The following is a 16,092-nucleotide window of genomic DNA, read 5'->3' on the forward strand; positions in this document are numbered from 1 at the left end:
GATTTCATTTTAATAAAAAAGCTAAATTAAATACAAAATTAATGCAAAAATATAAATAAAGAATATGTGAATTTTATCAGTTTTTGCAGGGTGGAGTGATTGATAGTTGTCAGATCAAACGTAGTCCTCAAGCCACATTTTTTGCTTTTCAGCTCGAAAAAAAATTCAGTATTTTCAATAATATCAGAAATATTTTCTAAATTCTCTTTACAATAAAAAACGAACCTAATAAAAACTATCGCTTAAATCAACATTTATCCTTAACAACCCAATATATTTTCACTCAAAATGAGCAAAAAAAAATATTATCAAAACACGCTTTTCTTCCATTATTGAATTTGCCAATTTTAATTTTGTGTTGATATTTATCTTAGGTAACCAAAGTCCCTTTTTTTTTCTTTGACAAGTAAATATCTTTTGATCAGATATTTCATTTCAGAGATAAACTGCTTGCGATAAACGGAAAAATTATATTATCTTTGGTTTAGAGTTTCCAGTGCAAATCTTTCTTTGATTAAAGTTACACAGACATCACTCTCTCCTATTGAAAAGCTATTTGGTGAGTCAGATTTTTTAATGCACATATAATGTTACTTTATCATTTCAGTTTTTTTATATCCCATTTTAACTGCTCTTCAGCATAACACATTTTTATTTATTTTACATATTTTTATTAAACTCTTAAGTGAAGAAACAAGATAGGGTAACTTAGTGCATGATAAATGTTGTTTCTATAATAAACTGCGGAACCATCTCTATTTTGAGAGGTCTTCTAAGCTGTGTCTGTACGTGGAAAATGATTAGGAACTTCCGATTTTCTCCTATATAGTTGATGTAAATATAATTTTTCATTTTTAAATTTTCTTCCTAAAAAGACAGATCATAATATTTTTTCTATTGAATTTTTCTTCAATTTTTTAATTTTCATACTTTTTGTACCCAACATTAGCGGCCCTTAGAAGTCAGTAATTTTGAGTTAAAAAGCCCCACATAAATAATCATCCAAAACTGTTTAAAAATGAAACTTAATTTCAAAGATTTCTTACATTCTATTCTCGGAAGATTACTTTGCAATTGTCGTTCAGCAAAAAATAACAGGGAGAGTTATAAAAACCTCTCTAGATTAATAATTTATATAAGAATTAATATCAATTTCCCTTGTTAAAACAATTTAAAAAATTTAATAAAAGCTGACAGTTTGACAAAAATAACGAAGAAAAAAATATGAATTTGTCGTTGACCTTTGAGAGAGGAGTATCGAAGGTAATAGTGCTAGTAAATTATACATGGAGAATTATAAAAATCTCTCTAGATTAATTTATGTAAGTATTTATATTAATTCCCCTTGTTAAAACAATTAAAAACATTTTTTTTCAAAAAATAAAAGCTGACAGTTAGACAAAAAGAACGAGGGGAAATATGAATTTGTCGTTGACCTTTGAGAGAGGAGCATCGTAGGTAATAGTGCCAGTAAATTTGACAGGGAGAATTATTAAAATCTCTCCAGATTAATTTCTGTAAGTATTAATATCGAGTTCCCTTGTTAAAGCAATTGAAAACATTTTTTTTAAATAAAAGCTGACAGTCAGACAAAAAGAACGAGGGGACATATGAATTCGTCATTAACCTATGAGGGTGGAGTATCGAAGGTAATAGTGGAAGTAAATTTTACAGGGAAGGGAGAATTATAAAAATCTCTCTAGATTAATTTATGTAAGTATTAATAACGAGTCTCCTTGTTAAAACAATTAAAAAAAAATTTTAATGAAAGCTGACTGTTAGACAAAAAGAACAAGGGAAAATACGAATTCGTCGTTAACCTTTGGGAGAGAAGTATCGAGGGTAATTGTGCTGGTAAATTTTAAAGTAAAATTTTCGATGAAAAGGCATTTATTAAATTATCATATTGAAATTAAATGCTGTACAGTACTATATTATAAAAGCTATTTTCAAAGTGTTTGAATAGAAATTTTCTTGATTAGAAACGAATAGATTAGAAAATGATGTTATTCTCTAAGGTTCGTGATCATACCACCCACAGTTCACTTCGCCTACATGGTAATTTCGCTTACACGATCATATCCGCTGAATGATAGCTGATAAAATCGTGTCCTGTCTTTATCTATTTAAGTTTTCTAATCTGAAAATTAGTTTGGTATTTTTTGCTTAGATTTTAAAAGCATTATTTGAATTATTAAAAAGGATGCAATTAAATAACTTACATATTCAATATTGATGAGTCATACGCACAATTATTTTTATTTACTCAGTAGATGTCCTAAGTTCAAAATAAAATACATGTCAATTTTAATTCTTAATTAATTTTTGATGTTTAGAATACCATTGTTTTTCGGAAATTAATTCGAAGTTCTATTCGGAAAAAAATTATTATTTAAAAAAATAACGTTTAAAATATCTAAAAAAGTTTACAAAATAATTTTACTAACGGTTTTGGGATGGTCCGCTGTTTAACATTACATCTGGCTCCCTGCTTACGGTCCTACATCTAATTTTTTCTGTAGTCCTCTGTTTCATTTATTATTTCGTTATTTATTTTTACGTTGTTCATTTAAAATTCTGTCTTTGCAATCATATTTTTGTGAAACACCTCTTTACACCTCATAAGCCACTAGAAGTTCACGCAACACTGGTTTGAAAAAAAATGATTAATAGATAAATAGTTATCTACGCAATGCTGCACAGAAACAAAATATTTAAGCTGATACAGGTTTTTATATCGGTTATACTACAACAAACATATATTAATTCTAAATACTTGAGTAGCAGTAACAACATATGAGATTCGTAAATAATGAAGCTATTCACTTCATTTTTATAAAAGTTTTTTTTAACACAAGACATACAAATGTAGGGCCATGAATGTTATCACATTCAGTTACATTAAAAATAAACAAACAAACAAACGATATTTTATAAATCAAACATTAAATAAAATAAGTGGCATTTCGAACTTGCGAAATTTCTGCAGTTTTAATACAGTGCTCTTACTTGATATTTGGTTTTTCAATTTGTGGGTTGTTTGGCATCTTTGTCAGAGTCCCCACTTCACTCTAAAAAGAAATCTATCTCTAGAAAAGCCTTCCACATGAAAATGTTTCCGAGAGCGGATTATAGGTTTCTTCATAAATAACACTAAGTTTCTATCTTTATTAACATTTAGGAAACTTGTAAATTTAACTAAAACATTCTAACATATATAAAACTTAACCACTTTAATATTGAAGCAGCATAGAAAAAAACTGCGAAAAGGTAACCGGCGAGAACATGCCGGACTGCTAGCTAGAGCCGACGAGGAGAGAGAGCAAGCTGTGGGGAGGCGGCCAAGTTATATCCAAAACATACTGTGCGCGTTTTGCTGATTTCGCCCTTCACGCATATCTCCATTTAGGTATGACGTTTACCTCAATTATCGGCTGCAAGTGACGTAGTCCAACGTCAGAGATTCGTAGTTCGGACTTTACATTTCAGACCGCAACGCCACAAGTTTTCATCAATATTCATATTTTGGATAGCATATTTATTTGAAAGAATATTTTAAATCACCGCAGAATTATGCAAGAAATTTTTAAATCCTTCTCTTTAGAAAAAAACTTAAACAATTAATGAAGAATATTTTCAGGAATAAAACAAGAAATAGACTTAAGAGAAAAGATTTAAATATCAAAAATGAAAATAATCTTGAATTTTCTAATATTCTTGAGACTGATTGCGATAATGTCGGGCCTCATTGTCAAAATCATGTTGACAGAATTATGCGAATTCAAGATAATGAAGGGGGAAAAAAAAGATTCCAAACTTCAGGAAATTTTAGACTATTTTTCAGATATTTTTGCTAAAAATAGATATGATATAGAGACAATAAGAATTAAACCTAAAAAGGTAAGATTAACATCAGACTTACCAGTGTCATTTATTTCATTGAAATAAAAATACTGAGGTCTTAAACTTCAGATTAACGACCATTGTGTCAATTTTTTTTACAGTTTATTTTCAAAGTATGCAATCCTGAATATAAGTTTAAGATTGAAATTTTTTCTGACAAAAAGTGTCAATTTGTATTTTAATTGTGTTAGTATGAGGAATAACTTTATTTATTGTGATTATCAAGAAGGACTGAAAAAACTTATATCACAAGAACTATTGTAAATGAAGATCTAACACTTCAATTTGATGGTAGCGCTACTTCAAATTTTCTTTTTCTTCCTCGAATGCTTTATGAAAAATTTTTACATTGTGTGCAAATGTGTACTTTTTATAATTCATGTTGCTTTATATCTTGTTGATATCACAAGTATTACTATTTTTTTTTCATTTTAATTGTGTCATCATAGGGAAAGTTTTGCAAAGGGTTGATTTTTAAAATTTGTTGATATTAGTTAAACTTTTTCGGCGAGGTGGGATGTAACATAAAAAGCTTCTATTAATCTTTTTATGCTAGTTCTTCACTATAAAACTTAATCCTAATTAATTATTCAAATCGAAATGCTTTCTCACACTTCTAAAAGCCACATCCTGTTCTTAAATCTATTTTTGGCCCAAGTATGCATAAATTTAAGTAAAGACATTTTTCCCTTTAATCTTCGTGGTAATCACTCGACCTATTTCATAAACCAATAGTAATTTCTAATATTTCCCTCTTTTCCCTAAATAGAGACATTTTCGGATTTTTTGCAAGATTTTCCCTACAAGAAAGACTGATTGTCGATGGAGTGAACTACACTTTTTGCTCGCCACTAAACAAAGAATGATATAATAAAATTCTTTTGCTTTCATTAAAATCATGTGTCTGTTTTCCTGCTCCGTACGACTGCATCATTTTATATATATATATATATATATATATATATATATATATATATATATATATATATATATATATATATATATATATATATATATATATATATATATATATATATATATATATATATATATATATATATATATATATATGTGTGTGTGTGTGTGTGTGTGTGTGTGTGTGTGTGTGTGTGTGTGTGTGTGTGTGTGCGTGCGTGCGTGCGTGCGTGCGTGCGTGCGTGCGTGTGTGTTACCGGCAAGTATGAAATCCGGCATTGTATAGAATGTCTAAAATTAGCCGGCAAAGTATGAAATGATTTATATTTCACACATATCCTAAGCATTCTATAGATTGCCAAATAAGAAACCGACAAAGTATAAAATACATCTCCCATTCGTTTCAAATATCACTTGGCAAGGCTCGTGACTTTTAACGTGTGACTTTCAACGCGTGACTCGTGACTTTTGACTAATAACAGAAATTATTTTTTTACTGTGCTACATGGAAATGGAGGAATTTAATGAAATTTACATGGAAAAATTTAATGAAATGTAATTCAAAATATCATTCAAGCCTACCATGTGGCAACAAGTAGGTCAATTTCATATTTTTTACATGAAAATTTTGTTTCCCTTAATAAGAAAGGCTTAAATTTTGTTTTGCATAACTTTTTAATTTCCTTTCCACATTTTGAATAAATGTTTTTTAATGGCACTCTCAGTATTTTTTCAGAATAACATTTTCATTTTTGACAAATACATGTTACTGTGAATGACCGAAATCGGTAGTTTTACATTTATTCGGTATTTTGATACTTACTGACGACAGATTAGAAGAAACATCAGTGTAGGGTATACCGGGCAAATGTATACCGGGCAGTGGCACTTGACCTTAAAAAAACATCTGTGTAGGGTATACCGTGCAAATGTATGCCGGGCAATGGCACTTAACTAGAACTAGTGTGACTGGATCTTTGGTAAATGTCCGAAATTTGAGATCAAGTGCCATTGCCCGGTATACATTTGCCCGGTATACCCTACATTGATGTTTTTTAAGGTCAAGTGCCATTGCCCGGTATACCCTACACTGTTTTTTGAGGTCAAGAGTCACTGCCCGGTATACATTTGCCCGATACTCCAAACACTGATGTTTCTTCTAGTCTATCGTCAGTAAGTATTAAAATATCGAATAAATGTAATTATATCCACGAATAAATTAATATCAAATCGGATGTAATAAATATTTCGGACACTCACCAAAGCGACTATGTGATTGTCAACATTCACCGGTGAAAGTCAACAACCACCATTTTCTCTCATTCACAGTAACATGCGCATCATTTACATAATGACCTCATCAGGACGTTTATTTCATACTTTGCTTAAATAGCATCCGGCATTGTATAGAATACCTAGGCATTCTACACAATGCCTAGGCAAAGTATGTAATACTTCTCACATTTCATACTTTGCCTGAAAACGTCAGGCATTCTATATAATGCCTATTCATTCTATACAATGCCGGCGTTTCATACTTTGCCGGTAACATATATACAATCAAACATTTTTAACGTGAATTTAAAAATGTTTGAACGTGTAACATCGGGAAAAATGACATGTGTTTCTATGCTCCTCTTACATTACTACAATTGTTTTCCGCTGGTATTTATTGTATTTTCTACATTTTTTTTATTTGCTTGAAAATAATATACTTAATTTAAATATAATATTCCTCTGAATTCAGATTTCCCTCGTGACCATTCACATGTGACGTTTCTCATGATCTGATGACACTGATCATGACCACTATAATAAGATTTACAGAATTTCCTTATTCCAAAGAGGAAAACAGTAAAAACTAGAAAAAAAAACTGGTCCCAAAATTATTGAATTGTGATAGTTATCGTTATTCATTACTATCGCTTATGATAATTGTATTAACTGCAAAGAAAACAACCTTAATTCAAAGTTTTTCCGTTCATATTAACTATAAAGAATGAACAAAAACGTCGGAATAAGAGGTCACTGTGTCCTTCCAAAAATTTTTACTTTACTGGAATTTGGGATACTTTGTTTGACATTTTACTTATTTAATTTTGTCAGCTGTTTAGTTTATCAAACGCATCGCAAATGTAACGAGAAATTCTCTGTGATTTAAGCAATACAAATACGTAAGAAAATTACTTTTAAGCAAATGAACTGCCGTTTGACAAAAACTGTTTCTGCTACTATTGTCAATGACCAGTGTTCCTTTATTAAATTGTAATGAGACGATATTGATTTAACCACGAAAATGATAGAATGATTACATTATTACATTCCGTGAATAAGGAATTCCACCTCCCAAAAATATGATCTCGCGGTACCCAAGAGCAGCTGTTCCCAAATGGTGTTCCGGGGTATCCTATAGTTCCGTGGAAGAGTCAAAAGAGCTCCGGGAGTTAAGACTTTTTTTTTTAAATTTTCTTTAAAAAAAAATTTCTGAAATCTGTAATTACAAATTTTTAGCTTGACTAGATTCGTCTCCAAGACTGCGAATCCAACTGTCAAACATAAAACCTAATTGAAGATTATTAATGATGAAACGATGAATAAATTTCATTCATCTTCTTATAAATATAAAAAAGTCTATAAGTCAAAAATAAAGTAGTCTTTTATTGGTTAATAAGTGCAAAGTTGTCTTTATTCACCTTAATTATGAAGTCAGAGTTCCGCCGGAAAAAGCTCGATTATTTAGGGTTCGTATCCGAAAAAAATTACGTGCCGCTGCCCAAGAGAACGAGCAAAGATTTTAATTTTCTACAATAGTTTTCTTTAGATTCTGTTTTTTTTAATGTATTTTTATCTCCTTTGGTAATAATTTAGGAAAGTATTTGGCACGCATTATGACATACATGGCAAATCCTTTCGGAAATCCTATACAAATCCGAAAGGAATTGCTTTTTTTCAATTGCCAATTATAAAAAATCGATGTGTAATGTTTTTCTTTTATTATTGAAATCAATATTATTTTCCCCCTGCACAGGTATGTCAGAACGAAAGAAAATAGCTGTGATTGGGGCAGGACCCAGTGGGTTAACTGCTATGAAATGCTGTAAAGAAAAAGGCTTTATACCTGTTTGTTACGAGAGGAATAACGACGCAGGAGGCCTCTGGAGGTACCATGAAGAGGATATCGAAGGAGTTGCATCTGTAATGCGTACAACCATCATCAACACTAGTAAAGAAGCTGGTGCATTTAGCGATTTTCCTCCACCAAAATCCTTTCCAAATTACATGCACAATAGCAAGATGTTCAATTACTTTATGCGTTATGCGGAAAATTTTGACCTTTTAAGACATATCAAGTAAGACATCAAAATTATTTATAAATTTAAAGAAAGCAATGTGATACTAGGTTAAGGAGAACGTCGGATGAAATAATTTAGTACAATTTCAATTTGGTCTCTTATAACTTGTACACATTACATTAAAATCATCCAATGTTGTATAGCTTTCATTTGTACGCAGACTACTATATTTAACGCAAATTGTAGCCTTCTATAACTTTTTTCAGCGATTTCTTGATTTTTCATGCATTCAGTTCCGGTTGTCAGTAGCAGTTTGCATATTTTGGGAAAATAATACTGATGGTCCCAAACTTGTGGGGCTTTTTCCTTTATGATCCCCTGACCCACAATGAGCTGCCGAGTTAGTGAATTTTTTAGGAATTTTTTTTTTAATAAGTTTTGTATATTTAACTACATTGAATGGGAGGGGATTCGTATAATTTTAATTGCACCGCAATCAGTTTAATTTTTGAAAACATTCATTATGATGATTATTAATTAATAGAAATTAGATGTATACAAATAAAACAATGTTTAATCTGACATTTGACGAATTTTGCGTTTTTATTAAATAAAGCCACATAAATTTATATATTTCTTGCACCATTCAGTACACTTGATGAAATTAGTTAATTTATTTGCAAATTTCAGTTATCCAAATTACTATTTTTGTAACAGTTCTAAAAACTATGTAATTTTTGTAATAAAATTGCACTATATTTTAATTACTTAAAGATTTCAAGATTTTTTACACAGTTCTGTAAGGTTTTGAAAGATCTGTTAGCCATTTGTCGTTCTAGACAGAAAAACTTTCGAACTTCCTCATTAAGTACAACCATATATTATTTTGCAATATGAAAAAATTATAATAAGCAATATATATTTTGTATGACATTATATTTAGGTAATCGAGTTCCATAAATAAGAGCAGAAATTACTGAATTAGTTCTATAAAGTTTCTTTCCAAAGATACAAAAAAGACACAATAAGTAAAAGCATCATTAAAGGGAGTAAAACCACTAATTTACTGATTAAACTATCGTTGCAATATTTTTGAGATGGTAACTACATCCCATATTTTAAAGGACAAGAATCTAAATCCTTTGAGTTTGATCTTATATCTTAATTAAGCATCAGCGCTAATTAATAAGCATATCTTGCGGTGCTCAAACTATTAACATTGTGCCAATATTTTACTACTAGACCACTATTAGAGTGACTATTAACTCAAAAATTATTAAAAAGTAAACTTTTTTGCACTTCTACTATCATAAAACTGTTTTTTTTTTTGTTTATTTTTTTATTTATTTTTATTTATTTATTTTTTTAAAATATGTTGTTCCTACAAGTGATTAAAATATTTATTAGGATAAATGTAAGGAGGATTAATTAACTTAAATCCTTTTCCTAATCATCATCCTGATTTTTTATGTGCATTAAAAAATCTTTAGTATGTATCCCACTTTATGCAACTTGCATTGTAAAATGAAGCATATTTTCAACTCGTCTATTTGATTGGACTCTATAAGCAACTTTGAAACTTAGTTTCAAACCAACTAATTCAATTTTTATTTTATTTTATAACCGTCGTTGAACAGCCGACCCGATTTTTTTGGGTTTACGACTACTAATGTTCAACTCCGTAGCCTTGTAATTTTGAACCTAATCAGAAGACAAGGGAGCTCCTGGATCAAGAAGTGGGACAAATTTGCCTACGTGGAGGACTTTTTGATGGAACTAACCCGCATTTGTGTTACATGGAAAGGAAGATCACGAGAACCTCCCACTGTTAGCCTGATGGCAAAGGGACTCTAACCCATGATCTGTGTACCACGGAGGATATTTCACGTCAGCACTGTGGTCGGTGACAGCCGGAAAAAGAATCGTTCCAACCAGCCATCGCAGGGAATTCCAACCCTGCTCACCTGATTGGAAGGAGAACGCTATTCAATTTTTAGAAAAAATAGCATCGGGATGAATGGCGGTCAGGGAGCTGATTCCATTTCAGAAATGTCCCTGGTTTGAATCCCGTAGAAGGCATGGGTGTCTTATCTGTCCTTCTTACTGTGGGGACAACATTAGTCCAAGTAATGTGATGCCCCTGAAAAAGTGGTCAACAAATCTGCCTTTCTGATAACCGATTGAGCAATAACAAAAAGAAAGAAAAATTCTGGAAGAAACTGTGTTTTCTATCTCATTGTTAATATATTCATTTCAACTGATTTGAATCTATATTTTTTTCTCAAATTTTGTTTCATAAGGAATTTCTCATCGAATGGTCTTATACTCTTTTCAAGGTTTAATTTAGAGGTAGTTAAAGTGGAACCTACACCAGACTTTGAGAGGACAGGTCGGTGGATAGTATCAGTAAAGAGTACTCAAACAGAAGCAGTTACTAAAGAAACGTTTGATGGAATTATGGTATGCATTGGCCATCATGTATTTCCAAATATCCCCACTTTTCCAAATCAAGCCAAGTTTAAAGGATCGATTACACACACACATAGCCTCAAGTCTTGTGATCATTATAAGGGAAAAACCGTCGTTGTTGTTGGAATAGGAAATTCTGGAGTTGATGCTGCAGTTGATTCAACGTTTGTTGCAAAGCAGGTGAGTATTTGAAGTTATAAGCATTAAATTATAGTCACACTCTGCACACCTAAAAGAAGTTTCAAAATGAAGGCTGTAAGAATTCTGCAACAAAACTGTAGGAGTCAGTATTGGATAAGAAACATTGCTCAATGCAATATTAATTTTCATAAAAATTAAAACAGCCAACCTCTTTGAGAAAATGAGTAATGAGATCATTTAAGCATCATATGAGATCATTTAAGCTCTTATTCTTTAATTATTTCATAGTTACCATAATTTAGAAAACATGATCCTAAGGATATAATAATTTCGATTTTCATTTTATTTTATTTCAAGCTAAACTACAGCTGAAAATCGTGACGTTAAAGCATTATAAAACATATATTCTTAGAAAATAACATGTGTGTAACAAAAAATGAGTAATGATAAAAAATACCCCTAAGAGTATTAACTAAGAAATGCAAGATCATTCTAGCTCTTATTCTTCAACAGTTTCATAGTTTCAATAATTTAGCAAACATGATCTTAATGTGTAAATAATTTCGATCTTCATTGTATTTTGTTTCAAGATAAACCACTGCTGAAAGTCGAGAAGTTAACTACTCGGTAATTAAATATTACTTTAAGTAATATTAATAAAGTTAAAGTAAAGTTCATATATTCTTAGAAAATAACATGTATGCAACGAAAAATGAGTAATGAGAAAAAATACTTCTGAGAGCATTAAAAAATAGAAGATCAATTAAGCTCTGATTCTTTAAATTACACTCCTCAAAAGTGAAATTGCAACACCAAGAAATAATGCACGTAGCGTCATGCAAATTTCAGGAGCGATAGTAGTGAGGTGGATATGCAAATGATTAAATTTGCGCACGCATCTGATCACGTGGTGCGCATATTCGGGCTATAAAGGCCAGCAACTTTCCCTTCTCATAAACGGCATCTGAGGTTTTGCGTAGCATTTGCGACTTTCGAAAAAGCGTAGAAAATGCCTCTGAGACGTCGGCGAACTCAATACCATCAGTTAACGACCGGGGAACGTGACCGTATTATCGAACTCCATGAACTTGGTTTCTCGCTGCGCGCAATAGCAACTCGTGTTGGGCACAACGTGAGTACCATCCAACGTTGTGTCACACGATGGATTCAGGAAGGTCTACGTGCACGCCGAAGAGGAAGTGGTGCGCACAGATCGGCGTATTCGCCAGTTGACTATTCGAGACCCTTTCTCCACGGCACGTGCCATCCGAAGACGGTTGCCTTCAGGAGCAGGTGGATCTGTGTCCACCCAAACCATACTCAACAGATTGCATGAAGTACAGTTACGTGCACGGGTACCAGCAGCAGGGGTACCGTTGACCGCTTTACACAGGGCTAGACGCCTAGCGTGGTGTCATCGTACCTGGACCATCCAATGGCATCGGGTATTGTTCAGGGATGAATCTCGTTTCTGTCTGTGGAGAAATGACGGCCGTCTACGGGTATGGCGGCGACCCGGAGAACGCTACGAACCAGCCCATTACACCGAGCGTCACAACGGTCCTACACCGGGCATCATGGTTTGGGGTGGCATAATGTTTGATCGCAGAACGCCCCTGGTACACATTCACGGCAGTTTGACAGCGGACCGCTACGTCACACAAGTTGTGTATCCCGTTGTTCTGCCCTTGTTGCAGGGCGCACCCAACACGGTATTCCAGCAAGACAATGCCAGGCCGCATGTCGCACGGCGAGCTTTTAACAGCCTGACTGGATTTGACATCCTTCCCTGGCCGGCAGCCTCTCCAGATCTGAATCCCATAGAACACCTATGGGATCTCATTGGACGTGGCATGAACAGAGGACCAATGGCGCAAACCATCGATGATCTGCGCACAGCAGTGGATGTGGCTTGGCAAAGGTTACCTCAGGCAACCATCAATGGAGTCATTGATAGCATGCCTCGCCGGATTGAGGCCTGTATAGTTGCCCGAGGTGGCCACATTAGATATTGAATAAATTGCTTTATAACGGTTTTATTAGTCTGTTTTTTTAATCATTTGCATATCCATCTCACTACTATCGCTCCTGAAATTTGCATGACGCTACGTGCATTATTTCTTGGTGTTGCAATTTCACTTTTGAGGAGTGTGTTTCATAGTTACAATAATCTAGCAAAGATGATCATAAGGGTATAATAGATTCTATTTTCATTGTATTTTGTTCCAGGGTATACTACAGTTGTAAGTCCTTTAGTTTAAGAAATAAAAAACGTATTTTTAGGAAATAGAGTGATTCAAATATGACAATAGTATAAGCCTCATTTGACTTCAAATGTATCTTTTCATTAAATTTTATTATTCCAGAGTAATTTTCTCTAACTAATTAAAGGATTTACAATACATTTATTTTTTTTCAATTGCATTTTCAATTTTTTTTTATTTTCAAAAACCTTTTCTTATACAGATTGACGCCTTCAGCATAAAACTACTGTAGGCATGTAACGACCCTCCTAAAAACATGCTGAACGTTTAGTTAATTTAAGATAGAGACATACATAGATACAAGAGTACATACAAGCACGTACGTAGATACAAGAGTACATACAGACACGTACATGGATGCAATAGTACATACGGATACGTACATAGATACAATAGTACATACAGACACGTACATAGTTACAATACTACATACAGGCACGTACATAGATACAATAGTACATGCGAAATAGATTACGTTCATGGATACAATAGTTTATACACAATAGAGGCATGCAGAGATACAAGCATAATAAGCATGCCCATGCATTTTTGCATGAGTGGGCCACTATACTTATAAACGTTTTCCCATTTCAATGAGGTTTTAATACTTAATACTGTTGAATTGACAGTTAATGTTAATTCATAACAAAACGCAGAATTTTACTACATTTTGACCCTTATTCATATCAAGAAGAGAGCCTCCCTCACTCATTTTAAGAGAAATTAAGTGTATAGTATGTGAAAAATTAAATAAAATAAAAAAAGAAAGAGTCAACGAGATACATGTATACATTGGACAATACCCGAGTAGTTTCTTGAAGCCAGTAATTATTAAGTCTTTCATTTATAATTTATTATCCCTTTATATAAGAGGCATTTTATCTTTAATAAGTACGAAAAAATAATATAAATAAACCAAACTAAGTTAAAAAAAAAATACAAAGTGAGAAAAGAATTGAATTTAAAAAATGAGCTAAATGATAGCAAAATAATGTTTTTTTTAATTTTTATTGTTATCTCCATTTTAGCAAAATTTATCTAAAAATTAAAAATCTGGGAATTTTAAGGTTTCGAAAAAATGCACTTGGGTGGGCCTTGCCCATCCCGTAGACATATCTGTGTTTAAAAGTTTTATACAAAAGTGTAGCATAAAAAAGTGCTAAATTTCAAGAAGCACTCCATATATTGAAGATTTTTAATCTGCATTTCCAGCTTAGTCAAAAAAGAAATATTGCTTATTTGGTAGTAATCTGAACAGTATGCGGAACTAAAAATTAAAGAAATTTTAAAAAAAATTACTTGCTAAAAATTCTAACGAACACTATATAGATGGGTTACATTCATTTCACCTTATGGATATATAAGTCCAATGAGATAGGTGAAAGGTTTTCAAACAAAGAACTGACAGTTTTGAAGTTCTTTTTAAGACCCGAAACCCAGCAATTACAAATATATACTAAAAAGTAATGAATCATTAATAATTTAAGTTATTTGAAGAAATACATGGCTTCATTCTGGCGGTAAAAAAGAAACTTCTAAATAATTTTTAGAATACTTTCTATAGTTATAAAATTATAAATCATTGTTAAATTCATTTATATTCTACACTGCAACCACTTCTGAAAACATAATGGATTATAAATAATTATCTTTCAGGTTTATCTAAGCACTCGAAGAGGTTCTTGGATATTATCCAGGGTCGGAACTAAAGGCTCACCATTTGATATGGAATTCAACACTCGAGTAAAAAACTTACTCTTTAGCTATTTGCCATATGATTTAGTCTGTGACAAGGTAGAACAGGATCTTAATTCGAAATTTGATCATGAAACTTATAATTTGAAACCCAAGCACAGAGTCTTTAGTGCACATCCTACGATGAATGATGGCATACCAAATGCTATTCTCAGTGGAAAAGTCATAGTTAAAGGTGATATTGAAAGATTTGAAGAAAATGGTATTGTATTTTCTGGAGAAAATGAGGTAACTGAATGTGATGCAGTTGTTCTGGCAACCGGATATCATATTAAATTCCCTTTTCTTGATAGTAAAATACTTTCAACAGATGGGAATAGAGTTCATTTATATAAATATTCTATCCCACCTCACTTAAAACATCCTACATTGGGCATTATTGGTTTATGTCAACCTTTAGGACCAATTTTTCCACTCTCAGAGATGCAAAGTCGTTGGTTTATGGAAATTCAAGGAGGAAAACTTAAATTACCATCACTAAAAGAAATGGAAGAGGATATTGCTCGTAAAAACGAAGCAAATGCAAAGCGTTATGTTGGCTCAGCAAGGCACACTATTCAAGTAGACTTCATACCATTTATGGATGAACTGGCCGAAATAATCGGTGCAAAACCAAATTTTGTGAAGATGGCAATCACAGATCCCAAATTATTCTGGTATTGCATGAATGGTCCTTGTTTGCCATATCAATTTCGATTAGTTGGGCCGCATGCTTGGCCAGGGGCAAGAGATGCAATTTTAAGTCTGGATGAAAGAGTATACGCTCCTTTAAATAAGGATGCAAAAAAGCCATCTGATAACATATTCTGGAAAAAACCAGCTCTATATTTTGGAGCAGTAGCTGCAATAGGTGCTGCAATTTGCAGTAACTATGAAGTTATCACTCAAAGTTTATACTAATAAAAACCAATTATCTATTATTTTGCGAATAATTATATAGTGCAAAATCAGAACATTTCTATGACATTATGTAACAAAAAAATTTATATTAAATGTATTATGCTTGCTTACACAACAAGATTCAAATATTTGAGAAGTTCATGATATTTTTCTTTCATTCATATAGTTATCTATAAATTAGGGAGTTCTTATCTGCAAAACTGATTTATGTATCTGAGAACTTGATTTTATGTGTCAAGAGAATTTTTTTTTTGTCGAAAAAAAAACTTCTTATAGCAGGGAAAATACCACTACATAATCTCCATTTTATTTAATTAACATCATTTAGTTAGTTTGTATTGCACAAAATGAACTATTTTCCCTTTAGTCCTGCTATAACTCGTTCACCAGGAGTTGGCACCTGTATCATGTGGTATGAGACGATACTATTTCGCTATTTTTGGAAGACGGTT

The 16,092-nt window shown here is 32.3% G+C and overlaps 1 protein-coding gene across 2 annotated transcripts; it reads left to right on the forward strand.

Annotated features, from left to right (window-relative positions):
* The first annotated feature begins 428 nt into the window (after nucleotides 1-428).
* LOC107453840 (flavin-containing monooxygenase 5) lies at nucleotides 429-15,776 on the forward strand. 2 transcript variants are annotated; one of them, XM_043040683.3, is made up of 4 exons: nucleotides 429-559; nucleotides 7,847-8,168; nucleotides 10,448-10,760; nucleotides 14,642-15,776. In XM_043040683.3, the coding sequence occupies exons 2-4, from the start codon at nucleotides 7,849-7,851 to the stop codon at nucleotides 15,638-15,640; spliced, it is 1,632 nt and encodes a 543-aa protein (XP_042896617.2). In that variant the 5' UTR covers nucleotides 429-559; nucleotides 7,847-7,848; the 3' UTR covers nucleotides 15,641-15,776. The 2 variants fall into 2 exon arrangements, with proteins under 2 accessions (XP_042896617.2, XP_071043921.1); XM_071187820.2 differs by having other exon boundaries at nucleotides 539-834.
* The last annotated feature ends 316 nt before the right edge of the window (nucleotides 15,777-16,092 follow it).

The sequence above is a fragment of the Parasteatoda tepidariorum genome, chromosome 11, assembly GCF_982258835.1.
Source record: "Parasteatoda tepidariorum strain Cologne lab strain chromosome 11, Ptep-v5.0, whole genome shotgun sequence".
Lineage (NCBI taxonomy): Eukaryota > Metazoa > Arthropoda > Arachnida > Araneae > Theridiidae > Parasteatoda > Parasteatoda tepidariorum.